General features: G+C 34.6%; 1 protein-coding gene across 2 annotated transcripts; it reads right to left on the bottom strand.

The window, feature by feature from the left end:
* Positions 1 to 4,875: 4,875 nt before the first annotated feature.
* LOC128866994 (uncharacterized) lies at positions 4,876 to 6,608 on the bottom strand. Of its 2 annotated transcripts, none has more exons than XM_054108077.1 (2): positions 5,880 to 6,608; positions 4,876 to 5,816 (listed from the first exon to the last, which is right to left on the bottom strand). In XM_054108077.1, the coding sequence occupies exons 1-2, from the start codon at positions 6,238 to 6,240 to the stop codon at positions 5,293 to 5,295; spliced, it is 885 nt and encodes a 294-aa protein (XP_053964052.1). In that variant the 5' UTR covers positions 6,241 to 6,608; the 3' UTR covers positions 4,876 to 5,292. The 2 variants fall into 2 exon arrangements, with proteins under 2 accessions (XP_053964052.1, XP_053964053.1); XM_054108078.1 differs by having other exon boundaries at positions 4,876 to 5,798.
* Between the last annotated feature and the right edge of the window lie 16,704 nt (positions 6,609 to 23,312).

The following is a 23,312-nucleotide window of genomic DNA, read 5'->3' as shown; positions in this document are numbered from 1 at the left end:
GAATGGTTTTTCAATCGACAGAAAACAATCGATATAATCCGTTGTGTTTATGAATTAGTGTCACCGTTAGTGATGCCATGAAATGGTGGAAAAATTGGTAAAAAAGGGATAAAGATTAATTTTTCTTGATTTTCTCAATTTTCGGGCAAGGGAATCCCTTGTTTTTACCACATTAATAAAAACACCAAAATTAACTTAAATTTAACTTTTTTCAAGTACATAAACTGAAAATTAATATATTTTTCTTTGTACAGTTTCGAATGATTTTTTATTACTTCGAAATGGATGCGATTGATATTATTCGAGTCAAGAGTCTTGTATTTTGTGATGCGACTTTAACCAACTTATTTTTTTACAATATTCTTTTGCCAAAGTGGCCCAAAACTAATCATCCAATTTTGTTTCTAACTAACTTTTTTTCTTAATAAACTAAAAAGAAACAGTAATAACTTTCAGTTATTAAAACTTGATTTGGATCTTTATATTTTTTTCTGTTAAGTGGAAAAGACGATATCCGTCAAGCGGCCACCAGTGTTGATACACCTTTCAGCCTGCTTTAGTGATTCCATGACTTTCCGCTAGATTTGTGGTGATGCGCTTCGTCGCTCATGATAATGGCACAAAATCTTCCTCTTCGTTGGTCAGATTGAGAATGGCTTGATCGTAATACACACGCGACTGACGTTCAGCTGGCATTAACCGATGCACTGTTTACACCTGGTAAGCGAATTTATGTAAGTCTTTAACTAAATTTCTCTGCAGTGTGTGTCTTGATGCCCAATTCTAGGACCCGTCGTCCGGTCGATGTTTCTTCGAACTTAGCGACATCGCCAGCTACAGCCGTGATATTCTCGGCCAAACGGCCAGTGCAGTGGTGGTCACGGTCGATAAGATCTTGTGTGGTTCCAGTCTGTTCAAAGTCGAGCAGCTATGCCCCAAAGTGATTGCCCAGCTGGCGCGTCAGGATCCATAAGTCAATGATTGTTGGTCAAAAAAAATTTCTTGGTACTTCCTTATGTTGGACCGCATCAAAGAACATGTAAAATATTGGAGGAGGAGCTCGGGCAAACAATTAGCAGATCAAAGTCTACTTTCTCAGACAGAAATAAATAATTTTTATTTTGAATAAATTGTGTGTTTCATTTAAATTCCAGCTTTGAGCTCAGCTTAATGAAAATAATATTTGCAATTTGTCAGCCAAAAATAAATTGTACAGTAGAATTTATTATTTGTGTTCCAGAAACATAATTTACTATTTGTATGTAAAGGTAAAAAACCATTTTGCTACACTTCGTATTGCCTTACAAGTCGCAAGTTTTTCTTACGGTCGATACCCAGTTTCAAGCTGCTCTGAAATAATGCTTTAATGCGATAAGGGTATGTAGAAACTTTTGTAATGCATACACAACCAAACCGAGCAAACTGTTGTAAATGTTAAAGCAAAACATAAAAGCATGAATGCATTTCAACCAGATAATTTTCAACTCTGTACAGCTTTTCCTAAAAGAACATCCTTGCGAGCTTTCCAAAATACATTGCAAGAACTTATTCAGCAAATAACATTTAGTATTTAACTCAGCAGTAAAGCTTTCCTTTTTATATCGGAATGTCAAAGCTTTTTTAACGTGAAAGCAATCAGTGCACTTATTAGCTTACATAAGCCTTATATATTCTTCAAGACTTTTAAGCTTTATTTAAACTTTTATTTATTTAGTCCTAAATTTTCTAGTGTTAATCGGTCTGGACTAAGCATTCATAAACGCAAGCGCTTTTTCCTTAAAGCAAGGCTCGTTTACGAGCCCACTATATCTTCCCTCACGCATCCAAGCCGTAAATTTACAGGATAGAAAAAAGTCAATCGCTGGTATGAGTCGACATTTCAAAGGTTAGTGAAAAAATTTCAAGAAACTAGTTCCGTCGAGGATAGAAAAATGACTGGCGGACCAAAGCTGGGCGTTCTGTTGAAAATATTGCTACTGTAGCGCAATGTGTTGGTCAACAACTTTCAACATCGATATCTCGACGTTCTCAACAAATAGTCATTCATGAATGGACTGTTTGGCGGATTTCACCTGTGCACTTTTCATATTTAATTGTTAAGAGTCGTATTTTGAATAAAAATATTGAAACTTAAGTTTTTACATGTTTTCTTTTAAAATCGGTAAAACGTTTCCCGAACCATTTGAATTGATAAAAAAAAGTTTATGACAATGATTGTCTATCTCGTGCCAGACTTCGTGAGTGGTTTACACGTTTCAGAGAAGGTTGTGAGGACATAAATGAAAATGAGCATACGGACCACCCAAATCAGTATTCACCGAAAACTCCATCGACATTGTTCGTAGATTTATCAAAAATGAACGGAAATCATGGCTGAAATTCATGGAATCGGAGTTGAATATCTCCATAGCATCGATTCATCGCACTTCAACTGATCATTACGAAAGGTCTGTGCAAGTTACGTTCTGCACAAATTAACTGAGGACCGAAAATTATTCACAATTCAGCATTCGAAAGACCTCATTAAAGAGGCGAGGAAAGACGAGAACTTCCTTTTCCTCCTTGTAACTGGTGATTGAAACGTGGTGTTTCCAACATGAAACTGAAACTAATCGTCAAAGTGCCGAATGGAAAGCCACAGACGAGCCACCACCCAAAAACTCACGTTTGGAGAGGCTAGAAATCAAGTTGATACTCATTTATTTTTACGATTGCAAGGGAATTGTTCGTGCCAACGGGCCAAACCGTCAATGCAATTTTCTATCTAGGCGTTTTTAAGCGTTTGTTGCGTCGTATTCGTCGAATTCACCCTGAATCGCATTTTGACCATCATTCACTCACAGTATTCACTTATGTGGCTCCCTGTTACTTCTACCTGTTCGGAAAATTGCATTTGGCCATGAAAGGAAAACGTTTTGCGACCGTAGAGGCCATCCAAAAGGCTTGTTCCAACATCCTGAAGGATATTCCGGTCAATGACCTGAAACACTCTTTCGAAAATCTTTAAATCTTTTAATAAAACGTTCCTCAAACTAAAAAGAGAAAAAAAGTGATATTAAAAATCAAATAAGAAAGCTAAACGATAAAAAGCCCCAATATGATCTAATAAATGGAAAAATTAAAAGAGCTACCTGAAATAGTATTGCAATTCATAAGATGTATATTTAAGCTAGAGACTAAATACTTCTCGCGACTATGAAAAATTCCACCAAAATTGCCTGATATCGGCCCATCAGCGTATTGCCAATACTTTCAAGTGTTTGAAAAAATATTGTTCGACCAACTAGAACCAATTCTGACAGGAAAAAAAGTGATACCAAGCTATCAATTCGGATTTAGACGGCAACACTAAACAGTCCAACAAATCCGCAGGGTTGTCAACAAAATGCTTAACGATATGAATTACAAAAAATATTGCGTAGCTGTATACTTGAGCATTTCATAAGCCTATGGTAAAGTTTGGCATAAGGAACTTTTGCATAAGCTCCAACGAATATTTCCACAAAACTACTATGAACTATGAAGAGCTACATAATTGATCGAAAATTTTATGTAAGATTTCAAGTCGAATATTCCGATATCCCCCCACTGACAGCTGTAGTACTGCAAGGCAGCGTACTGTCACCTCTTTTACTATATCTCTAATATACACCGCACATGTTCCAACTCTGAAAACACAACATGCAATGATAGCAACGTTCGCAAATGATACTGTATTTATAGCATCAAATAATGACAAAAAACTGACAACTTTCACACTTCAAAAATTAATAAACAGTGAACAGTTTGAGGAATGGGCTATAGAAGTTAATAAAGACAAAACTATACAAGTTATATATACAAAAAACGACATCAAAATATAATCTTACTTTAAAAACAACAAAATAAAAATTTGCCCAGCAGCTAAATATCTTGGAATAACTATTGACGAAAAACTAACATGGTAACCCATCCTAAGTCTCAATATCTATACGGCGTATCACAGCATCACTTCGTTATTTACCAGCCACTCCGACGCCTTGTTCGAACTCGTGGAAGCTGAGCTAAATTTGACAGTCGATATGATAGTTCAGAGGTTAAATTCATCGCATGGAACACTTCACAGGCACCTGGTTCAGTTGGGAAAGGTTTCAAAGCTGGGAATATGGGTTCCGCATAGACTTTCCGTCGCGAACCTTCAGCAGAGAGTGAATGTGTGTTCTCAGCTGCTGCAACGGCTTGAAAATGAAAGTTTTTTGAACCGTATCGTTATTGGAGATGAAAAATGGGTCCTTACAATAATCCTGTTCGCAAATGCCAATGGTTAGATAAAGATGAAACCCCAGAACCGACCCCTAGAGATGGCTTTCACCCCAAGAAGATTCTCCTGTCTATTTGGTGGGATATGGGCGGTATGGTTTATTATGAACTTCTGGAACTAAACCAGACGATAACTGCTGATTATTATTCCCATCAGCTATAAAACCTGAATGAGGCACTTAAAAAAAATCGACCGTCTTTAGTGAATAGACACAAAGTTTTGTTTCACCACGACAACGCAAAACCTCATACCGCAAGGCAAACATTAGGCAAGCTGAACGAGCTCGGATGGGAGCTAATGCCGCATCCACCATACTCTCCGGATATTGCACCTTGTGATTATCACCTTTTCCGTGGACTTCAATCCCATATGAGTGACAAGAACTACTCCTCAAAAGAAGCTATAAAAAGGGATATCGAAGCGTATTTTGGTTCCAAGGACAAACAATTTTTTGAGCAGGGAATAAAAAATTTGCCTAAACGTTAAGAAGATATTGTAAATAATGAATGGAAATATACTTTAAACATCTGTTTTATTAATTTTAAAACCACCTTAAAAAACGAACGAGCTTAGCGTATGGACTGACCTGATATTTTACTTACATGAATTATTTCTTTTATTTATCAGCAATCTTACATATTTACACATATTTCCATTAACATATCAAGCACACATAACCTACATGGATGTGTGCAAGTCAGGGCTTTAAGTTCACAAAAGCACATAGAAAAAGGTGAATATTGCAATAAAGCTTTAAGCTACAAAACTTTCGACACGGTTCGTGTACGAGTACAATCCAAACATAAAAATTTTAAGGTGAAGAGCGATGGGAAAAATTGGAAAAAATCACAAAAGCTCAGCATACATATTTACATGGAAAAGGCTCAAAACAAGACACACTAAAGCTTTCGTTTAAGTGTTCACTTCCACGAGCTACGCATGATGCACAAATTACTAAATAAAATCCCATTAAAATAAATATTTCATGCGATTTAAATGCATTGACATCTCCGTTTTTCTTTAGCTTCGCCACCCTCGGCGCGCATGTCTGTTTCTTTAATGATCGTCTCCTCAGCTTGACAAAACTCCCGATTTGGTCTCACGCAATTATTGGCGCGATCATAAAGCCCGAGGAACGCCTTGCAGTTGGAACAATGTAGGTACTCCTTGTTGTCATTGGGCACCAGGAAGGGCAAAAAGCAGAATGGCCAACAGCCGAGTATACAAACTGCACAACAGGAATTGCTGGAGCTGCGTTCGGTCTGTGTGCGTATCAATGGGCGTCGATTGGCGCCGCAATTCGGACAAAAGAGGGTGCCATTTGCTGGACGCCATTTCTCGATAGAGGTGCGGTAGAGACTGCGATTGGGTTTCTCATCGTGGGTCTGCGAGGGCGGCATATTTACATGGTAGCGTCGGGTGTAGGCCGTGCCCGTGTCGTTACTGCCATCGGCACGCTGATCACAGTTGGACATTTCGGGTTTGGTACGGCTGTCAACTGGCATTTTAAAGATACCTTCAGTTTTTTTTTTTTTTGTAAAAATGAAAACCGATAATAAAACTACATCAAGTAACTTACCTCGCTGCGAGCGAATGTGCATGTGTTCGCGGGATGAAGTAGAGCGCGGCTGAAAGTTTTCATACTCCTCGGACTGGGTGGCCGCGGAGGGTTCGAACATTGTCGGCTGAGGTGGGGAGGTTTTATCGTCAGCTGTTTCTTGTGGCACGACTATACAGTTAGCCGCCTCGCGCACTTTTTTATGGCCGTTGCGTGGCATGCCGCTGTTGCCGTTGCTGCCGTTTTCAACGATTTCAATTTCTGGATGATCGGTGCGTATGTGTTCGAGTAGAGCGTTGGTGTCGTAGCGAGAACACTCTAAAATTTTCTGGCATCTTAAACAACGGACGTAATGCGTCTTAACCGGTTCGGGTGAGTCCATCGTACATTTTCAATAGATGTTTTACATTTAATTATTTTTTATTGAAAAAGAAGTTAAAATACTCGTATGGCAATAATTTTTTTCAACCAAAATGGAGTACAAAATTTCACTTTCGCAATGCAAAATAACAAAATTTTGTTCGCCAATATGTAGACCACACAAACTGTGAATAATTTGTATATATTTTAGTTAAATTTTGAAATGCGAAGCTATTCACGCATTTTTGCCTTCCGCTTGAGTTAGGCGTTCAAATGAATTATGGCAATTTTTGAACAGACAAAATGAAAACTGTTTTCGTTTTGTTTTGTTTAATTTTCCAATGATTGGCAAACGGGAGGTAAAAGGAGAAAATAAATCTTAAAATTATTTTTCGGCAAAAATTTTCTTTTGAACTATTTTTATTTAAAATACTGACAGGTAGCCGAATAGTTGACATGTCTCCAAGGTTTTGTTCCGTGTTCATGAGTGCTGCGAATGTTCTTGTGCTTTACATGAACTTACATACTTACTTACATATTTTAATAAATGAAAAAGTCTGACGCAGACGCTAAAGCAGTTGTTTGCACAGAGCGCCACATCCACTCATGGTACGCACTTTAGTCCCAAATGTACTAATACTCTTGCGTATGACCGAAATTCCACTCTACAATCAAAATAATCAGCAAAACAGAAAGTGAACTGCCAAACGCAGCGTATTAATTTTGACTTACATATTGACCGAATCAAAGAAAATGAGATAAGTTGCCTAAGGTTACATGGAAAACAGAAGAAGAAAAGTTAAAAGAAAGTTAGAAGAAAATATCGAAGCATCAAAAATTGCCACAAAAAACCGTGAAGAAGCAAATCAGTAAAGTAGCATATCTTAAATGCTCTCTGACATTTGCATACTTGTAGAAAGTTGAAATAATTCAAAAGCAGCACTAATATTCGATATATTCAAGGCGTAATATTCTGAAACAAAACAAATTGAGGAAATTATGCACATCTATACTTACATATACATATGTACATACATATACTCGTACATAATACATAAATATTCATAAGCATAAAGTGGCGCAAAATTAATCACCCTATTGGAAGATTTAGACAAATGGCGTCGTACGTCTGCCATATTTGACACTTGTTAACTAGAAAACTGCAGTATGCAAACAGACTAGCAATGGAGCACATAAAGTTCAAAATATGTTAAATAATTCTATTACACATTTTTTTATATTTAATATTTAATTGGATGATTCATTTTGCGCCACCTTGGGTTTATTGACATATTTTGAAAATTCATTTATTTCCCATTTAATTCAAAGCGAATGTAATGCAGATGGAAAATTAGCTGATTTGTGTTTTTTCTTTCGCTGTGTCCATGTGGATGTCAGCACAGAATAAAGCAAGGCGAATTAATTTTTCGTTTTTTACTTTTCCAAAACTTTGCCGTGACAATCAAAGGTACAATACATTGTTGTTAGTTTAGTGCCAACACCTTTAATAAATGCGCCTTGATTTAATTTTAATAATTTTTTTATAAAAATATAGTCCATTCTCCTACAGAAACCATATAAAATCTAATTTCAAACTTTCTGCAAATTAAAAGAAAATTCAAAAATTTTCATGTGCAGTTTTATTGCAAATTGAATTTTAGTCAAGTGGGTCGAAAATTGCAGGGATTTCTAACAATTTTATTTTGCTGGCGGCCTTGTGCATTTTCTTTAAATTTAATTCCACTAAAAATATGCACTTATTTATGAATTTTTTTTGAAAAGATGATTCATGTAAATTTATTTATCCAATTAGTATACTGTAAACTAATATTTCAAAAATATTTTCAAAAATTTTCACAAGAAAATATACAAAATTGAGCCGTTGACAGCAGATGCACGCAGACGTCTCGAAAAAAAGGCAATTTGCCGTGGACAGTTTTTCTCAGCATTGGATCATCTGAAATCAAAAAATCAAAGAGTTTTCATTAGGTTATCAATTTTCCGAGGTAACCCTGTCGAGTTTTTATTAAAAAAAACATTTTTTTTCAATTTTTTTTAACATTTGAAGTAGAAGTGCGATTTTTAGACGATATATCGCATAATATTGTTTATTGTAAAATAAATAAAAACTAAAAAAAAATTAAAAAAAAAACTTCCCAGGGTTACCTCGGTAATTCTGTAAAGAAAGTGTGTACAAAGTTTCAGGAAGATCGGTCGAGTAGATTCAGAGAAAAAGTGTCCACCGACTTGAAAAACGTCGTTTTCCAGAAAATCGATTTAAAGTTCGACCATAGCAGGTAGCCGAGTCGGAGCGGCCAACGGTTCTAATGCTCTAACTTTGTGAGTTTTGCCCCGATTGACTTAAAATTTGGGCACAACATTCTTGAGATTATGTACATTCATTTTCTCAAATAAACCAAAATCGATGTTTTTTACCCTAAAAACCCTCCCCCCCCCCCCCTTAATGCTGGGGCCTATGTATACGAAGCCCTTTACAACCTCGACATCATAACTGTCAACAGTGACGTGGGTGCCGATACGCGAGTGCGCAGACTGTTTGTTTGAAGACAGGAGGTACTTCGTTTTGTCCTCGTTCACCACCAAACCCATTCGCTTTGCTTCTTTATCTAATTTGGAAAATGCAGAACTAACAACGCGGCTGTTAAGGCCGAGGATCGACGCTCTTATAAAAAATTGTGCCCGAGCGATTAATTTCTGCGGTTCGCACCTTCTTTTCCTGATTCAACTTAAAGAAGTCACACGACGAAGTCACACCCTTTCATGGGTATTTTCCAAGACTTGGCGTATTGTGAATATCTGATCGATGGTGGATTTTTCAGGTCTAAAGCCATACTGATAAAGTCAGTCAGTTGGTGGGTTTCAGCCTTTTACACAATACGCTCGCTAGAACCTTATAGGCGATATTTGAAAGACTAATCCTGCGGTAATTGGCACAGATTGCAGGATCACCCTATATATTTTTCATAGAAGCTGGTGCATGCACCTTACCAGCTCCCTGCCGCCATGTTTAAATAGCTCAGCCGGAAGTCCGCCGGCTACCGTGGCTTTCTAAAAATTTTGATTAAAAGGTTGGAAACTTTGATGAAAATTTATCGTATTTTTTTTAGTTTACACAAATTTCTAAATTTAAGTTTAAATGTTTTTTGTGGAAAAATGTGCCATATTCTCATTAAAAAAGTATTAAAATTAAAGAAGAAACAAGTAAATTTTCTAAACTTGTTAATAAGTCCCTGTGTGTATGCAGCAATTTAACGCAATGTACATATGTATGCTGGCAACAAAACACAGTAACAAAATTAAGCACATACACCTCCGTGTAATGCAGCAACAACCGCGAAAAGGAAAACGTGCTTATTGTATGTATGCATGTATATACATATATGTATATACAATTATGTACAATAGATGTAGGCGACATAGCTAAATTGTGCAAATAAATTTGTATGACCAGGCTGCTCTTGACAGCCGACAAAAAAAACACGTCAGACGCAAATATAGATAAGTTCGCACTGCCTGCAAGAAATGCCTTCAAAGTCATTACACACACATTCTCGTTCTACATAGTATGTAAATGTATCTAAAAAGCCTCGCTGGAATTTTTCCCGTTCTGCTGGTATATTCACCGGAAAGAAACTCCAGCAAATTTTATGCACATAAGCGAAGGTTTCCATCCGCTCTCCGTTGCCTCTGACGTCTATGTAGAGATGTCTCAACGTCAAGTGTTTATGGAGCTAATAGTTTAGAATTTGTTACTGTCACAAGTTATACCTTTCTACCTAATTTCATAAGCTACGAACCCACATGTTTCGTAATCAATTTATAAAAGCAGTGGAGCATAGAATGATCTGGTATGTTGAAATATGTAAGTCCACTCCATCCTCTTCCAAAAAAACTTTTACTTTAAAAATTGATGCTGAAGTTAAGTCTGCCTAATTGAGCTTTAACAAAACTAGAAATTTGCAAGTATAGAGTGTTTCAAGAGACACGCCACAATTTTGCATTTAAATAAAAACGCACCGTTACTTTTTTCGTTTTGGTTTAGCAAAATCAAAATTCTGAGTAGGTTGTAGGTTGTTTAATAAACGCGGTTATTTTTTTTTTTAATAATTATGCGACTTATGTCGACGAAAACGTTTCAGGAGCGGTGCATTCTAGTTGTGTTATTAGCGTACTTCTATTGCGTATGTTTACAATTTGGATTATTATTTTTCGAGATATGGAGACACATCTGTATAGGTAATCTCTATATGTTTACATATGTAAATACCACGACACAGGTTTCACAGCAACCGTATTTGAGAAAAACATATTTCTTTGAACGGCGTTGCATCTAATTTTTTATTTAAAATATATAAACTGCTAACACGATCAAATTAAATTAGCTCAGCCGAAGACCCGTAAAAAACTTTGATTAAAAAAATATGTGTATGACGTTGTCACCTTTTTTTCATTTTAAAATACAGTAGAAATTCAATTATTGTACGTAATGAAAACCGTATTCGGTGCAAGTTTCGTGGTTGTCGCAAGCACTGAGGTTTTTTTTCATACAAATTAAAACAGTTTTTTTTAGTGGCCGCAATACAAGTTCATTTGTTTTTGTTACATTAATGAAATTCCCTTTAAAGCGATAAGTTTCATTTGAAATTAAAGAAATTTTCGATTTTAGTTTGTTTTGTATACACTCGCTCTTTCAGTATCACACTGTTTCTGAGTCTTTGCAGCGTCGTAGTATCGTTTAAGCATTCATTGTTTGTTCTGGCCAACGGAAGGATATATTGAATGGTGATATTGCCTCCTCCGATATAATTGAATAATGTATGCATCATCAGTTATCCGTAATCGTAGTTCCGAAAGAGGAATGATATCGTCACAATCCCAGTCAGCCACTTTTTCAGACAGTTTTAAAACGATGACTGAATTGAAGCACCCCATGCACTGGCTAAAAAACATATGGTATTGTGCAGGTCGATATTTCGCTAAGACTCATCGACAGTTTTTCCATGAGCAACAATGTGACAAAGAGGGATTTTTTATAGTTCAGTTTATAGCATCAGTTTGGGTTCATGGGCTGTATTAGAGCAGTGCAGTTTGGAGGAAAGCACATTATCAATTTTTGACCGTCGTAGCTCTTTAACTCATTTTCTTTGGGATGTATTTTTACCGCAAGAGTTTGCGCCCTAAGAAACTCCTTTACCTGTTTATTTAAGCAATTTTTGATTAACACAGAATACTTTGTTTTGACAGAAAATTAACATATCTCTGGAACAAATATTCTGCGAAACCATTCTTCAAATAAAGCTAAGGTCATCCATGCACTTTTAGTTCTTTTGTAGGCAACAGTCATCAGTAAAATTGTCTAATGAACGCGGATTCGCCGATTTCACAATAACTACAATACTATTTTAGCTTTATGATTTCTAACAGCATTTGTACAAGCAAGGAACGTTATTCCTCTCCTTACTGATCTTATGTCCCCGGACCGAAGTTTCTTTTGGGCACACAAGGGTTTCATCGGGTAAGAGTTTCCAAAATATGCTAGACTTAACGGCATTGTATGCCAGCCCTTTTGTCAAGCTTAAATCCATAATTGTTTTATTAAATTTGTGCAAAATTGGGTTGATGGAGTCGCCCTTATTTGATAATTTTTCTGCGCAAATTTTTAGCCATCGTATGTCAAACCTCGTTTTAGAGTTTGCAAACGTTGTATGGCTTTTCCTGAATTTTGGCATGTAATAACTTGGCTTCTATTTTAGCATTTCACTTGTAATTTGTAATTTGTTTGACCAATTTATCCGCAAACCAATTGAACACCGCCTTTTCCATTTTTGGAAGCTCGGAAATCTTAAGAGTTTTCCTTTTACCTGGACCTGATTCAGGTCGCGTAACATAACTTTTTTATGGACTGTTAATTTTTTGATACGAGTTATTGTTGCTCAATTCACTTGAAAGTTTTTAGCTAATTCATTAATGAAAGTTCATGAAATTAATTTGCTCAGAATGTAGTAATCTGGTCGGTGCTACTTTCGTTTCTTTTCAGACCTAACTTTCCATACTACAGTCTGATTTCCACCCGAAACACATACCTTTTTTTCAAAAGTCCGCCATTTTGTTATTTTTCAAAAAAATTCTCCCATTGTAGCACCTGCCAAAATGACAAGCCTACAGAATAATAATCAGTTTAACTTTTTCGTTTCAGATGCTCTGAAGAGCCGAAATCCTGTTGACAAGCAACCTATCTTTTTTTTATGACGCTTACTTTGGTGCCACCCTACTACAAAAAAATATGTAAAAACAAAAAAATGTTTTTGTATACTATTTGATGTCAATAATAACGTACTATAAAATCAAAACAATCGAATTCAAAAAAGAAAAAAAAAATCCTAAAAAATATCTATAAAAAATGAGTATTGGACCAGACTACTACGTTAAGCAGCGTACATTTTCTCTTTTACATTATTAAACCACACCATGCAAAAGTTAAAAAAAAGTTAAACTAAAATTCATTTCGTGAGTAAATGAATTATACGGAACTTCCCTTAAATTCATTCGGCCGATTCAATTCAAGAAATGCCATTACCAGAATAGCCTCGATGGTACTTCCCTGAGCTTTATTCTAAAAAATACAAAGAAAAAAGTGTAAAACAAAACAAAAAATGTTGCAAGTATCGAGGTAAAAATTTTCTAATGTCGCAAGTAGATACTGAGTACGCAATGAAAAAAATGTGTCACAAGAATCGAGTTTATACTGTAGTAATTACATAAACAGTTAAATTGACTTTGAGAACAATTTCCCTTTTTCTTAAAAAAATTTGCAAATAATATTGACAACTGTTTTATGTCACTTAGTTTATAGACAAATGAAGCCGCTGTAAGCAGCTAATAAAGAAATGCAATATTAATACTTCATTCTATTCTCTGTTGACTTTCTGAAGATATAATATAATTTCTCTAAATATTACAACAACTGCGACTACGAAGTTATATGAAAAGTATGCTTAACATTTTTTTTATTCACTTTATAATTTTGCTATATCAGACATTACCCAAAAGAGCAAGATTTCCAACTGGGAAGCATACACACAACAAAATGTGGTTGCTTGTGCGCTCATTTACTTACATACTTACATACACCACCAGTTCATCCGAAATGTACGCACGTACATATACATATTGTACAAACGTATTTGGCCATGGAAATGAGGTGAAACAACTGGCGTCGCGGTGAAAATGGGTTTATTCAACTGAACTTCGCCCGCCAATTCCCAAATAGGATATTCAACTTTTGACGCAAGCCTATCGGCAATGTCCCTTTGAGTGATGTGCGCCAGGCGGCACGGATATGCGTTCAATTGCAAGTTACGATGTTAATTGCAACCACAATGGCACTGACAATAAATGCGTAAATTTATAATGGTCGCAGTCAATCTATTTTACTCTTAGTCGGGTACTGTGTGTGTTAAATGCATTGTGCAGCGTATGGTTCTAATGCGAGTAGTTGGTCAACTTTCGGGTGAATTAAAACAAAAAAAAACTTAAAATAAAATTTTAATTATATTTTAGAATATGTGCATAGCAGCAAAAGTGCAGCAATTTCATTGAGTAGATTTTTTTTAGTAAAACATCGACCCCAGTGTAGTAATGGCAAATAATTTTTTGGGAAAGGACTCATTCTACAATTAGAACGACTGCTTGTCAAGAGATCCAAGAATTTTGGAGAAGATTTTGAATTTTTCTGAAAATTGGTTTATTTGTGTAATAAGAAGTATACTGAAAAATATTAAAAAGAATTATTTTTAAATTTTTTTTTTGAAATTTTGAAATGTATGCAATGTTGAAACTTTTGGTATACAGTTTTTTATACTTAGTTCTTTTTAGCATTTTTATAATTTTTGGTTTTTAAAAAAACTTTTCTAATGAAGTATATTTTATCCTACATACGGCACATGGGAAACAATCTTGTTCTGTTTCAATCTACTGAGAAATTTTTTCAGGATTTGTTTCTTATGTCTTTCATTATTCGTTTAGACTATGCTCAGTAAGTCCTGAAATTTTCATAGTGCGACTTCATTAACTTTACGAGTTAGATCCAATTACCTACGCTGAACCAGTGGAAAATACTGCGTATCTGGGCGTAATATGAGAATACGTACGCCAGTGCCTGACTAGAGCAATATTTTGCACTGATTTTTCACTGGTTTGCAGCATCCAAATAAGTAAAAACTCGAAAGGTTATGGGAATCCCACCATGAAGGTATTAGGGATTATTGAGCATAAAAAACTAGGGCAGAATGTGTGTAACGCGGTGTTATCAGTGCGGATGATTTCTGCTACTATATCGATGTGGAAGTCGCGATAGATATCTTCATTTGAGGCATATCGAGGAGCATTGGTTATTGGTCTGAGTATTATCGATTGTAGTTGTTAAATAATATTGATGTTAGTTTTACTTGCAGCTCACACCGCTAGCGCAGGTGATGCACTAACATACAGCTATAGTTCGTTAAATGACAGTCCAGAGTATTGTTTACACACGCGCGACCACATTTCCATTTTCAAACGTAATAGCGCGATTGCATTATATTTAGCTGGAAAACCACAACCAGCGATTGGTCGTAAACTCGAGCACCTTAAGGTAAATAAAGGTTGTGTTTATCGCACCATTACTCGTTAAGAAGATACTGATAGTATCGCAAAACGACCATCTGGGTTGTTAAAGACTGCAACGGCACGTAAAATGTTCAGAAAGTGAAGAAACGACTTTAGCCCCCGACTTGAAATACCCGACGAAATGCCAATCAAATGGCAAAAGAACTGAAAATATCTGACCGTAACATCCGGCGCACACTGATGAATGATCTCAAAGTCAAGCCTTACAAGATCTCACACCAAAGCAGCAACAGGTCAGACTTGAGAGAGCGAAGGAGTTGCTTCACTTGGCCGAAGGCGGTCACTTTCCGAACATTGTGATTTCTGACTAGAAAATTTTTCAAATTGAGCAATTCATAAACTCCCTAAATGATAGGTTTTATTTGACCGTCCGTTCTTACGACAATTTAAGTCATCGATTGGCCACCAGGAGGCAGCACCTGCCACTAGTAATGGTTTGGGCCGCTGTAACCGCAGGTGGGCGCTCTCAATCGTTTTCACTGCGCCTGACGACAAGGGAAATGCGAAATATTATCGGAAAAGTCGGTGCTTTGAACTCTGTGGCAGACCATGGACGTTTCAACGGGACTCGGCACCGTCTCACAAAGCTCGAGTGAACCAAAAATGGCTAAAAAACAACGTTCCGAACTTCATTACATCCAAACTTCATTACATTCAAATTCACCAGACAAGAATCCGATGGATTAATCTCTTTGGCAATTTTGGAGAGCAAGGTCCGCGAGTGGGCCAAAATACCTGCAAGTCATATTCGGGCAGCTCTCGATTCATTTCTGGACCGTCTCAAGGCCATAGTCAAGGCAAAAGCTGGTCATATCAAGCAAAAGTAAATTGATTCTTAATTTTGTATTATTTTCACACATTCTTTACTCTGAATTGAATAAAAATAATTTACCAAACTAAATTCGCAGTTTTGAAACTACATATAAAGGATTGCAATCATATAAAAACAAGTGTCTCTGTTTATTTTTGGTTCACTGTACATTATTTTATTATTTGAAAATACTGAGAAGTTTTCCTGTTAATTCCACAAAAAATACAAACGAGAATGCGCACAAGCGAGACCATTTTAGGAAAAGGATGAACATAGGAATACATTTACTGGTATGCACATAAATCGGTCGATTAGGTGAAAGAAGAAAGCCAAATGCAAATATTTTAAAATTTTGTGACGAGAAATGCCTGTGATTTTGCTATTCAATCATGCGTAATAAATATGTATGTTTACATGTGCTCATACTTACATACATCCCTTGTTAGGTGTTTGGTCGAGTTGTTCTTCAAATTTGCATACATACATATAATTTTATGTCACCTTCGATGAGCAGGAGATTCTCATCAGAGACTTGATTTGTGTATGGCAGAAATTGGACTGGGAGTGCGCCACTATCCTCAGAGGGACGATTGGTATTAGAAAAAACTGCATTTACCTTTTGATATAATTATTTTAATGACGACAGTGAGGTTCGAACTCGAGACCAATCGAGGAGTAGACATGCAAAATTCTCACGTTTACGGCAATCGAATCTCTATACTGCTTAATCTAAATTTTTGCTTAAGGCCGGCGGGCCAATTAAAAGGTCAAAAAAATCGATTTTTTTTCCTGAAATCGATAGCTTAGATATTCAAGAACATGAGACACAAATTTTCAGAGTTAAATTCCAAGTATTTGCAGAGCTACAGAGCCGAGCGTAGTGCGGCGTCGAGCAACCGTGCGCTTATTGTTGTAGTTTGAAGCGCGTTTTCTCGGCTTTTCATTTTCACGATTTTACCTAATTTATGTACACGATTGCAAAAAAACTAAACGAGCTATTCATTTCATTCAAAATGCGTTATCTTCAGTATTGTTTTCTCTTCTATGTGAACTAAAAAAACATCCAAAAACTTTTTTTAAGCGACTTTTTTACCCAGTTGAAGAGTTTTTTTTTCCTTGAAAAACCACTTTTTTTTTCTACCTTCCCCAAAAATTCGAATTTTACGTGTTTCTCCCAATTTTCTTAGTTCACATCGAAGATAATTACATCAAAATGAATAATCTTTTTTTTTTGTTTTCAGATGAAAATTGCAAGTTGTATCTTGTACAGAAGTTGGATACTTCAGTGGCAAGGCGCTCTGGGAATCTATTGATAACTCGGCTTACAATATATTGTTGGAGATTGTACAAATTTTTTTTTTTTAGTTCAAATATATATTAAACTATCCCCAAAACTTCATTTGGCTAATTGTTTTTTTTCTCATCCTACAACGCTTCGCGAAAACTACTGAATTTAGGACATCTAATTGGCCCGCCGGCCTTAAAACAGTCACAGAATTCAGGCTAAAATGTATTAATTTTCGACTCAAATAAAAAAACTTAATTAATTAAGATAAATTCAAACGGAGACATACAACTTTCAACGAATAACAACGTCATACCTTATACACTTTCCGAACATATTAATGGACATAACTCCTTTCAATTTTACGAAAAATACGCACTGTTAGTCCGGTCAATTTAGACAATCGAAGCTACTAAAATTCATAACAAGCTGAAAATGGATCAAATTGTTCAAAACATATTTAAAAACAAATTTTAAATCTCCCAATCGATCCGGCCGGAGGATAAAAATTTACTCAAGGTCAAAGGTTGAAAAATGGGTTTTTCGTAAATTTTTCGAAAACGGTCAGTTTTATTGCAAAATTAACTCAGACAAAAATTGTAAATCATAAAATTATCTACAAAAAAGGGATCAATGAATTTTTCCCTAAATACCATCGTTTCTTGAGTCATATATATACATATATATATTCAGGGAAAGTGAAGTTAAAATTTGCAAATTAATTTCCATTTAGAACAGGTATGCATTGATAAATTTTTATAAATATGCTATGTCAAATTTAGTATCTATACGAAAAAATTAAATATCAGTATAACCCGAAACAAGAAAACCCAATCCAGAAATAAAGAAGTTTCACTTCAAATATGCGCACATAGTGCGACTGGCCTTTTTTTTTTTGTTTTTATACATATTTTTAACTTAAAAAAAAGCTATGATCAGGCACAAGATTATCTATTAATAAAACTAATTTCACTTGTTCAATTAATTTTAGTTGAATCTCCAAGGCCGTGTGATGATCACCGCAAGGGACTTCGGGAGAAACGGGTTCCACTCAAACAACGATAACTTTTACAATTATAATTTTTTTTATTTTTTTGAAATCTTGCTATAGTCAAGTCGAAACATGATGTATTAATGCAATGTTTTTGTAAAATAAAGTAATTGACTGCAAAAAAAAATTATTGAAAATCATCATATTTTCGGGCCTCTGACTACCTCTAACCCCTTAAATGTAGAAAAGAAGAAATAATTGTTTATTATATTTATATTAAAATTAATCAACAATTTATTACTCTGATCGCTTAATTCTGTATTAAGAATTGGCGAATAAAGAAGAGACAAAACTTACTCGCTTAAAAAATCTTAGAACTTTTTTGTTGAAATTTTTATTCGAACCTATCAAAATTTTTTGGAACAATATTTTTTTTATTTCTTAGTTGAAGAAAAGAAATTTACTTACCAAACATTTCAAAATTATTATATGAAAAAAAATTAATTTTTATTCTTGTATCTATGTATATATTTATTCGTTCTCCATCGATTTATTGTATTTCAAACACTTGCCTTTACATTTTCTCGCACATACTTTTTTCGTTATTCATTCTTATAGTAAACAGGTATCACCAACAGTTTCTTTCTCAACAATCCCACTTTTTTTCATTTCATTTCATTCGTTCATTTCGTTTGCTTAGCTTTTAGATGTAACTAAATTCATAATATTAGCTTATTATAAAAATATTTGTTATTACATTTTTTTATATTTACTTTGCGTTTTTCATAAATTTATAACCTATGCAAATTTCTCTTTCAGTTTTTTCTTCTTCAAACATTTATAGGTGTTGTTGATTACATAACTATTTGTATACTAAGTTAAGTTTTGCATTAAGTTAGCAATTTTGTTTTCTTCTTTTTTTTTGATAATAAAAAATTATAGTTTATATTTTTAGTTAAAATTTTATACGATACACTAATGAAGTGTTCATATGTATTCCATTTTGTGTTCATTTTGTTTGGAAATACCATAGAACTTAGATGTTAACGCTTTACTCTTATTACAGTGTGTATGCATGAGTTTATATATACACATGTAAGTACTTAGAAATATGTTAATTAAGAGGACATGTTTTCATGCTTTAAGGTGTTTCTCCTTCTAAGCGCTGTATAAAAAGGTTGACACTTGCAATAAAATATAATCTTTTAACACATATACATACATGCACCTATATATTTGTATATCTGTATTTGTGTGCATTCCTCTCATATCTGGCATTCAACATCTTTTATTTATATACTTTTATTTATTTATAAAGTAAAGTAAGTTACAGGAATACATTAGAAATTAATATGTGATGGCCTTGTTGATCTGCCAATGAAGATATATTAATTAAGTGTGCGCCTCAAAACATGCAGTTTTAATGGCTCTTAGCTAATTAGCTTTATTTTTTGATTCAGTCGGACTATAATTTGCTTTCTTGATGCGCTGAATTTTAATCTGACCTATGAATTAGCCCTAGGATGAAAGCAAATACAAGACAAATAGGGTCATCAGACCAGAATTTGAAAATACTACCACGTCAAGCCTTTTTTTTTGGTTTTTGAATTATTGAACCGAAGCCATCAGTTCAAAACAAGATGTAAAGAGTAACCGGAGCATCAGGAAGTGTTAATGAAATAAGAAGGCGCAAATGTTACCAGACAAAACCTTAGCACATCAACATTTTTACTTTGTTTTGTTATAATATTCATTATTTTTGTATAAAAATACAGCTAATTGTCTAACAAACGCCATATAAATACAATTTTAAAATTTTATAAAAAAAAGTGGAAAAATTCAACAAACTGAAATTCTAATTAAAAACTGGATTGACTTGTCGATTCCGCAGTATTTAATTAGAATTTCTAGAAATATAATATTTTTCGTACATTCTTTTCCAGCTAATTAAATTTTCGTTTAATGAACTAAAAGCTTAAAGTAGTTAAAAAATCTCCCTAATTTTTATAATTTTTTTCCCTGACAATGTTGCGCATTTTTTCTATACAACAACTGCACCAAATTTTTCTTAGACATACAAGCCAAAAAAATAAAAAAAAAATTTTAAAACTCAACAAGATTTTTCAGCAACTTCGAACTTTTTTTTTGTTTTTGTTTTTTATTTTAATAAAATGTAATAATCTTTACAATTGCATACCAATAATCTTTATAAAAATTCTATTTAAAAAAATTGCAAAGAGATTATCTAATTTTTGTATAAAGCTTAAAAATTTTATACGTATAGTTGTTGTTAAAGAGTTAAACTATTTAAAAAAAAAAGAGTAAATATTAAGAACCAAGAATGAAAAAAGTCAAAACTAGTCAAAATCTAGATGTGCTACGAGAGTTGGCTTCTATATTTTACGCTTTTGCAACACTACGCGTACTGAGCTGTAATCCGGTATTTTTATCGAAAAGTTTGGTAGTTCCTAGCATAAACTTCCATAAAACGTTTTCACTTACTAGCTTTACTTATTCTTATTTCAGTGAGTTAAAAAATGCATTATCTTAAATTAATTCGTGAAAATTTTCGTGCGTTGGTTTATTACAGCTTTCGTTGTGGATTATCGAAACAAGAGTGCATTGATCAACTAACTTTGACTCTTGGCGTTGAAGCACTACACTTCGTCACTGTGAGGCGCTGGTACAACGAGATCCAACGTGATCGAATTTCGTGAAGACCGTCCAAAAACGATTATTGTGTCAGAAACATTCGCTGCTGTGCGTCTATAGATAACGCAAGATTGGCATGTAACATATTGAGAAATAGAGGCATCCTTGGGCATTAGTCGAACCAGCATACATTTAATATTGCATTAAAATTTAATCTTCAAGAAGATTTCTTGTCGTTTTTTACCGCATAATTTGGCAATTGCCCCAAAAAGGACTCGTGGTAAAGAAATGTTGAAGAAATTCAGCCGCAGAGCTTCGAAGCTCATCCGTAACAGATGGCGAATCTTGAATATATGCAAATGAGCTGGAAATTAAAAAAGCAATCGACAGTATGGGTATTCGAAGGCGAGCTTAATCCGACAAAGGTTGTTCGCAGAAAAAGCACCTCAAAGCAAATGGTTACATATTTTGGCCGAAAAATCTGATAATGTTGCAACTGTGCCACTAGAAAAACTTAATACAGTAAATTTTGATTGGTACACAACCATATGATTGCCAGAAGTTTTCGAAGCACGAATCATTCTTCACCAAGACAATGTGAATTCTCATATATCGGCTCACACAAGAAAATTTTTGAGCGTTCAAAAGATCGAATTAATGTGACATCCGCCTTACAGCCCCGATTCGGCACCTAATGAATTCGTTTTGTTACCGAACATCAAATATGAAATGCAATGTCAACGTATTTCAACGCCTGAAGGAGCTGTTGAAGTCTTTAAACAGCTCGTTTTGAAGGTAGCTGTGGTAGTGCTTTGAAATTTAGTACAAGCGAATGCAGAAGTGTATTGGCTTTCAAGAAGAATACTCGTATTTTGAAAGAGAATAAAGCCATCTTCAGTATTTTTTGACTGTATTTTCATTATTGGGCGCAAGAAAATCCTCGTACTATATATCGCGGGTTGTATCTGAGGCTATTAGCAACGCACTTCATGTACATCCTTCAAGTGAACGTATAAAATTTATTATACACGTTCATTCACACAATGAAACACCACCAAACTAACTTAACGGTCTGCCTGACTGCCATTAGGAAGTGAGTAGGCTCGAATCTCCGTGCATGATACACCAAAAACGAAAAATTGTTTCTAATAGCGGTCGCCCGTCGGCAGGCAATGGCAAACCTCCGAGTATATTTCTGCATTGAAAATTATCCGCTGTTCGGAGTGAGGTCCCTCCGTATGAGGAACAACATCTACACGCACGCCACTTATAGGAGGAGGAGCTGGACCAAACACCCAAAAAGGGTGTAAGCGCCAATCTATAATCTAACAGAGCTATTTAATAATTTTTACAGCTGAAAGAGGTTTCCTGCGCAAGTAGGCGATTTTAATAATTTTAGTGTAAAATCTGGTAAAGTCACCTTTTTTTCGTGTTTGCTTTAGCTTCCTTAGGTTTTTTTGGCATTTATTTAATTTATTTAAAAAAAAAATATAAATCTCATAATTCTCAGTTTTCATGATCTATAAAGCTTTACTAATTCTATCACATGTCTGTCCGATTTATGCGTGTTATTCTAATTATTTAGTTGCAATGTCGTTCAAAGAAATACACAGAACTTATTTGAATACATATATTTCTATATATATATATACATATATGTATATATATATAAGTATATATATCAATTTTGTTGTTAAATCAATTTAGCTTGAGTTTCCAGCACATAATTCTTAATACATACATATCTATTCAAGTAGTAAATTATTATATATAGATTGGTAAAATTCTACAATAATTTTTAATATGTGAAAATGTTAAGTGTTGAAATTCGTATATTAAATTTAATATTATAACTACTCTATGTATATCCTAGGACTGGAAAAAAGTCATCGTGTTTATCATAGTTTAGTGTTAAATCGATATGCTCTGAAGTATACATATACATTTTTATTACAAAAGGTCCACGCATTGGTGTGAAAATGAGAAAAGATTTTCCCTCTGTTATTTAAATGGTTAACTGATTTATTAAAAGTTTTCTAACTCAAAATACATAGTGCATTTGAATCAACTATGCGGCGGCGCAAAAGAAATCTTCCTATTTAACGATTGGCTTTTCCGCTTTTTCCGCTTAGCAAACAGTGGCAAGTCTCCGAGTGTATTTCTACCATGAAAAATCTTCACCTAAAAAATCATCTGTTATTCGAAGGCGGTATAAAACTGTAGGGCGCTCTATTTGTAGAACAGCAACGCCACAAATTGGAGGAGGAGATTAACCAAATATATAATGAAGGACGGCGAGAACGGCAATACCAGAAAATATCAAAAAATCCTCCAAATCGTTATGAATGATCGAAAAGTGAAGTTGCGTGAATTAGCTGGCATCATAAAGATATCAAAAAAACGTGTTGGCTTTATATAGCATGAGCATTTGACTATGCGAAAACTCTGTTCAAAGTGAGTGTCGCGTTTGCTCACTGTTTTGTTTCAGTTGCAGTCGCAGTTGCTAATCAGTATTTCATTTTTGGTGGAAAAATTAAATCCTCAATAAACCCTGCCTGGGTAAAATACTAAAAATAATATTGTACATATTACTAACGTATGGAACTATTTAAAAAAATATTTTTTCTAAAAAAAACAAAACAAATATTTTTAATTCGGAAACGTTTA

This window comes from Anastrepha ludens, chromosome 6, assembly GCF_028408465.1.
Source record: "Anastrepha ludens isolate Willacy chromosome 6, idAnaLude1.1, whole genome shotgun sequence".
In the NCBI taxonomy this organism is placed as follows: domain Eukaryota; kingdom Metazoa; phylum Arthropoda; class Insecta; order Diptera; family Tephritidae; genus Anastrepha; species Anastrepha ludens.
Note: the sequence above shows the minus strand (reverse complement) of the source record. Positions and strands in the feature narration are given on the sequence as shown.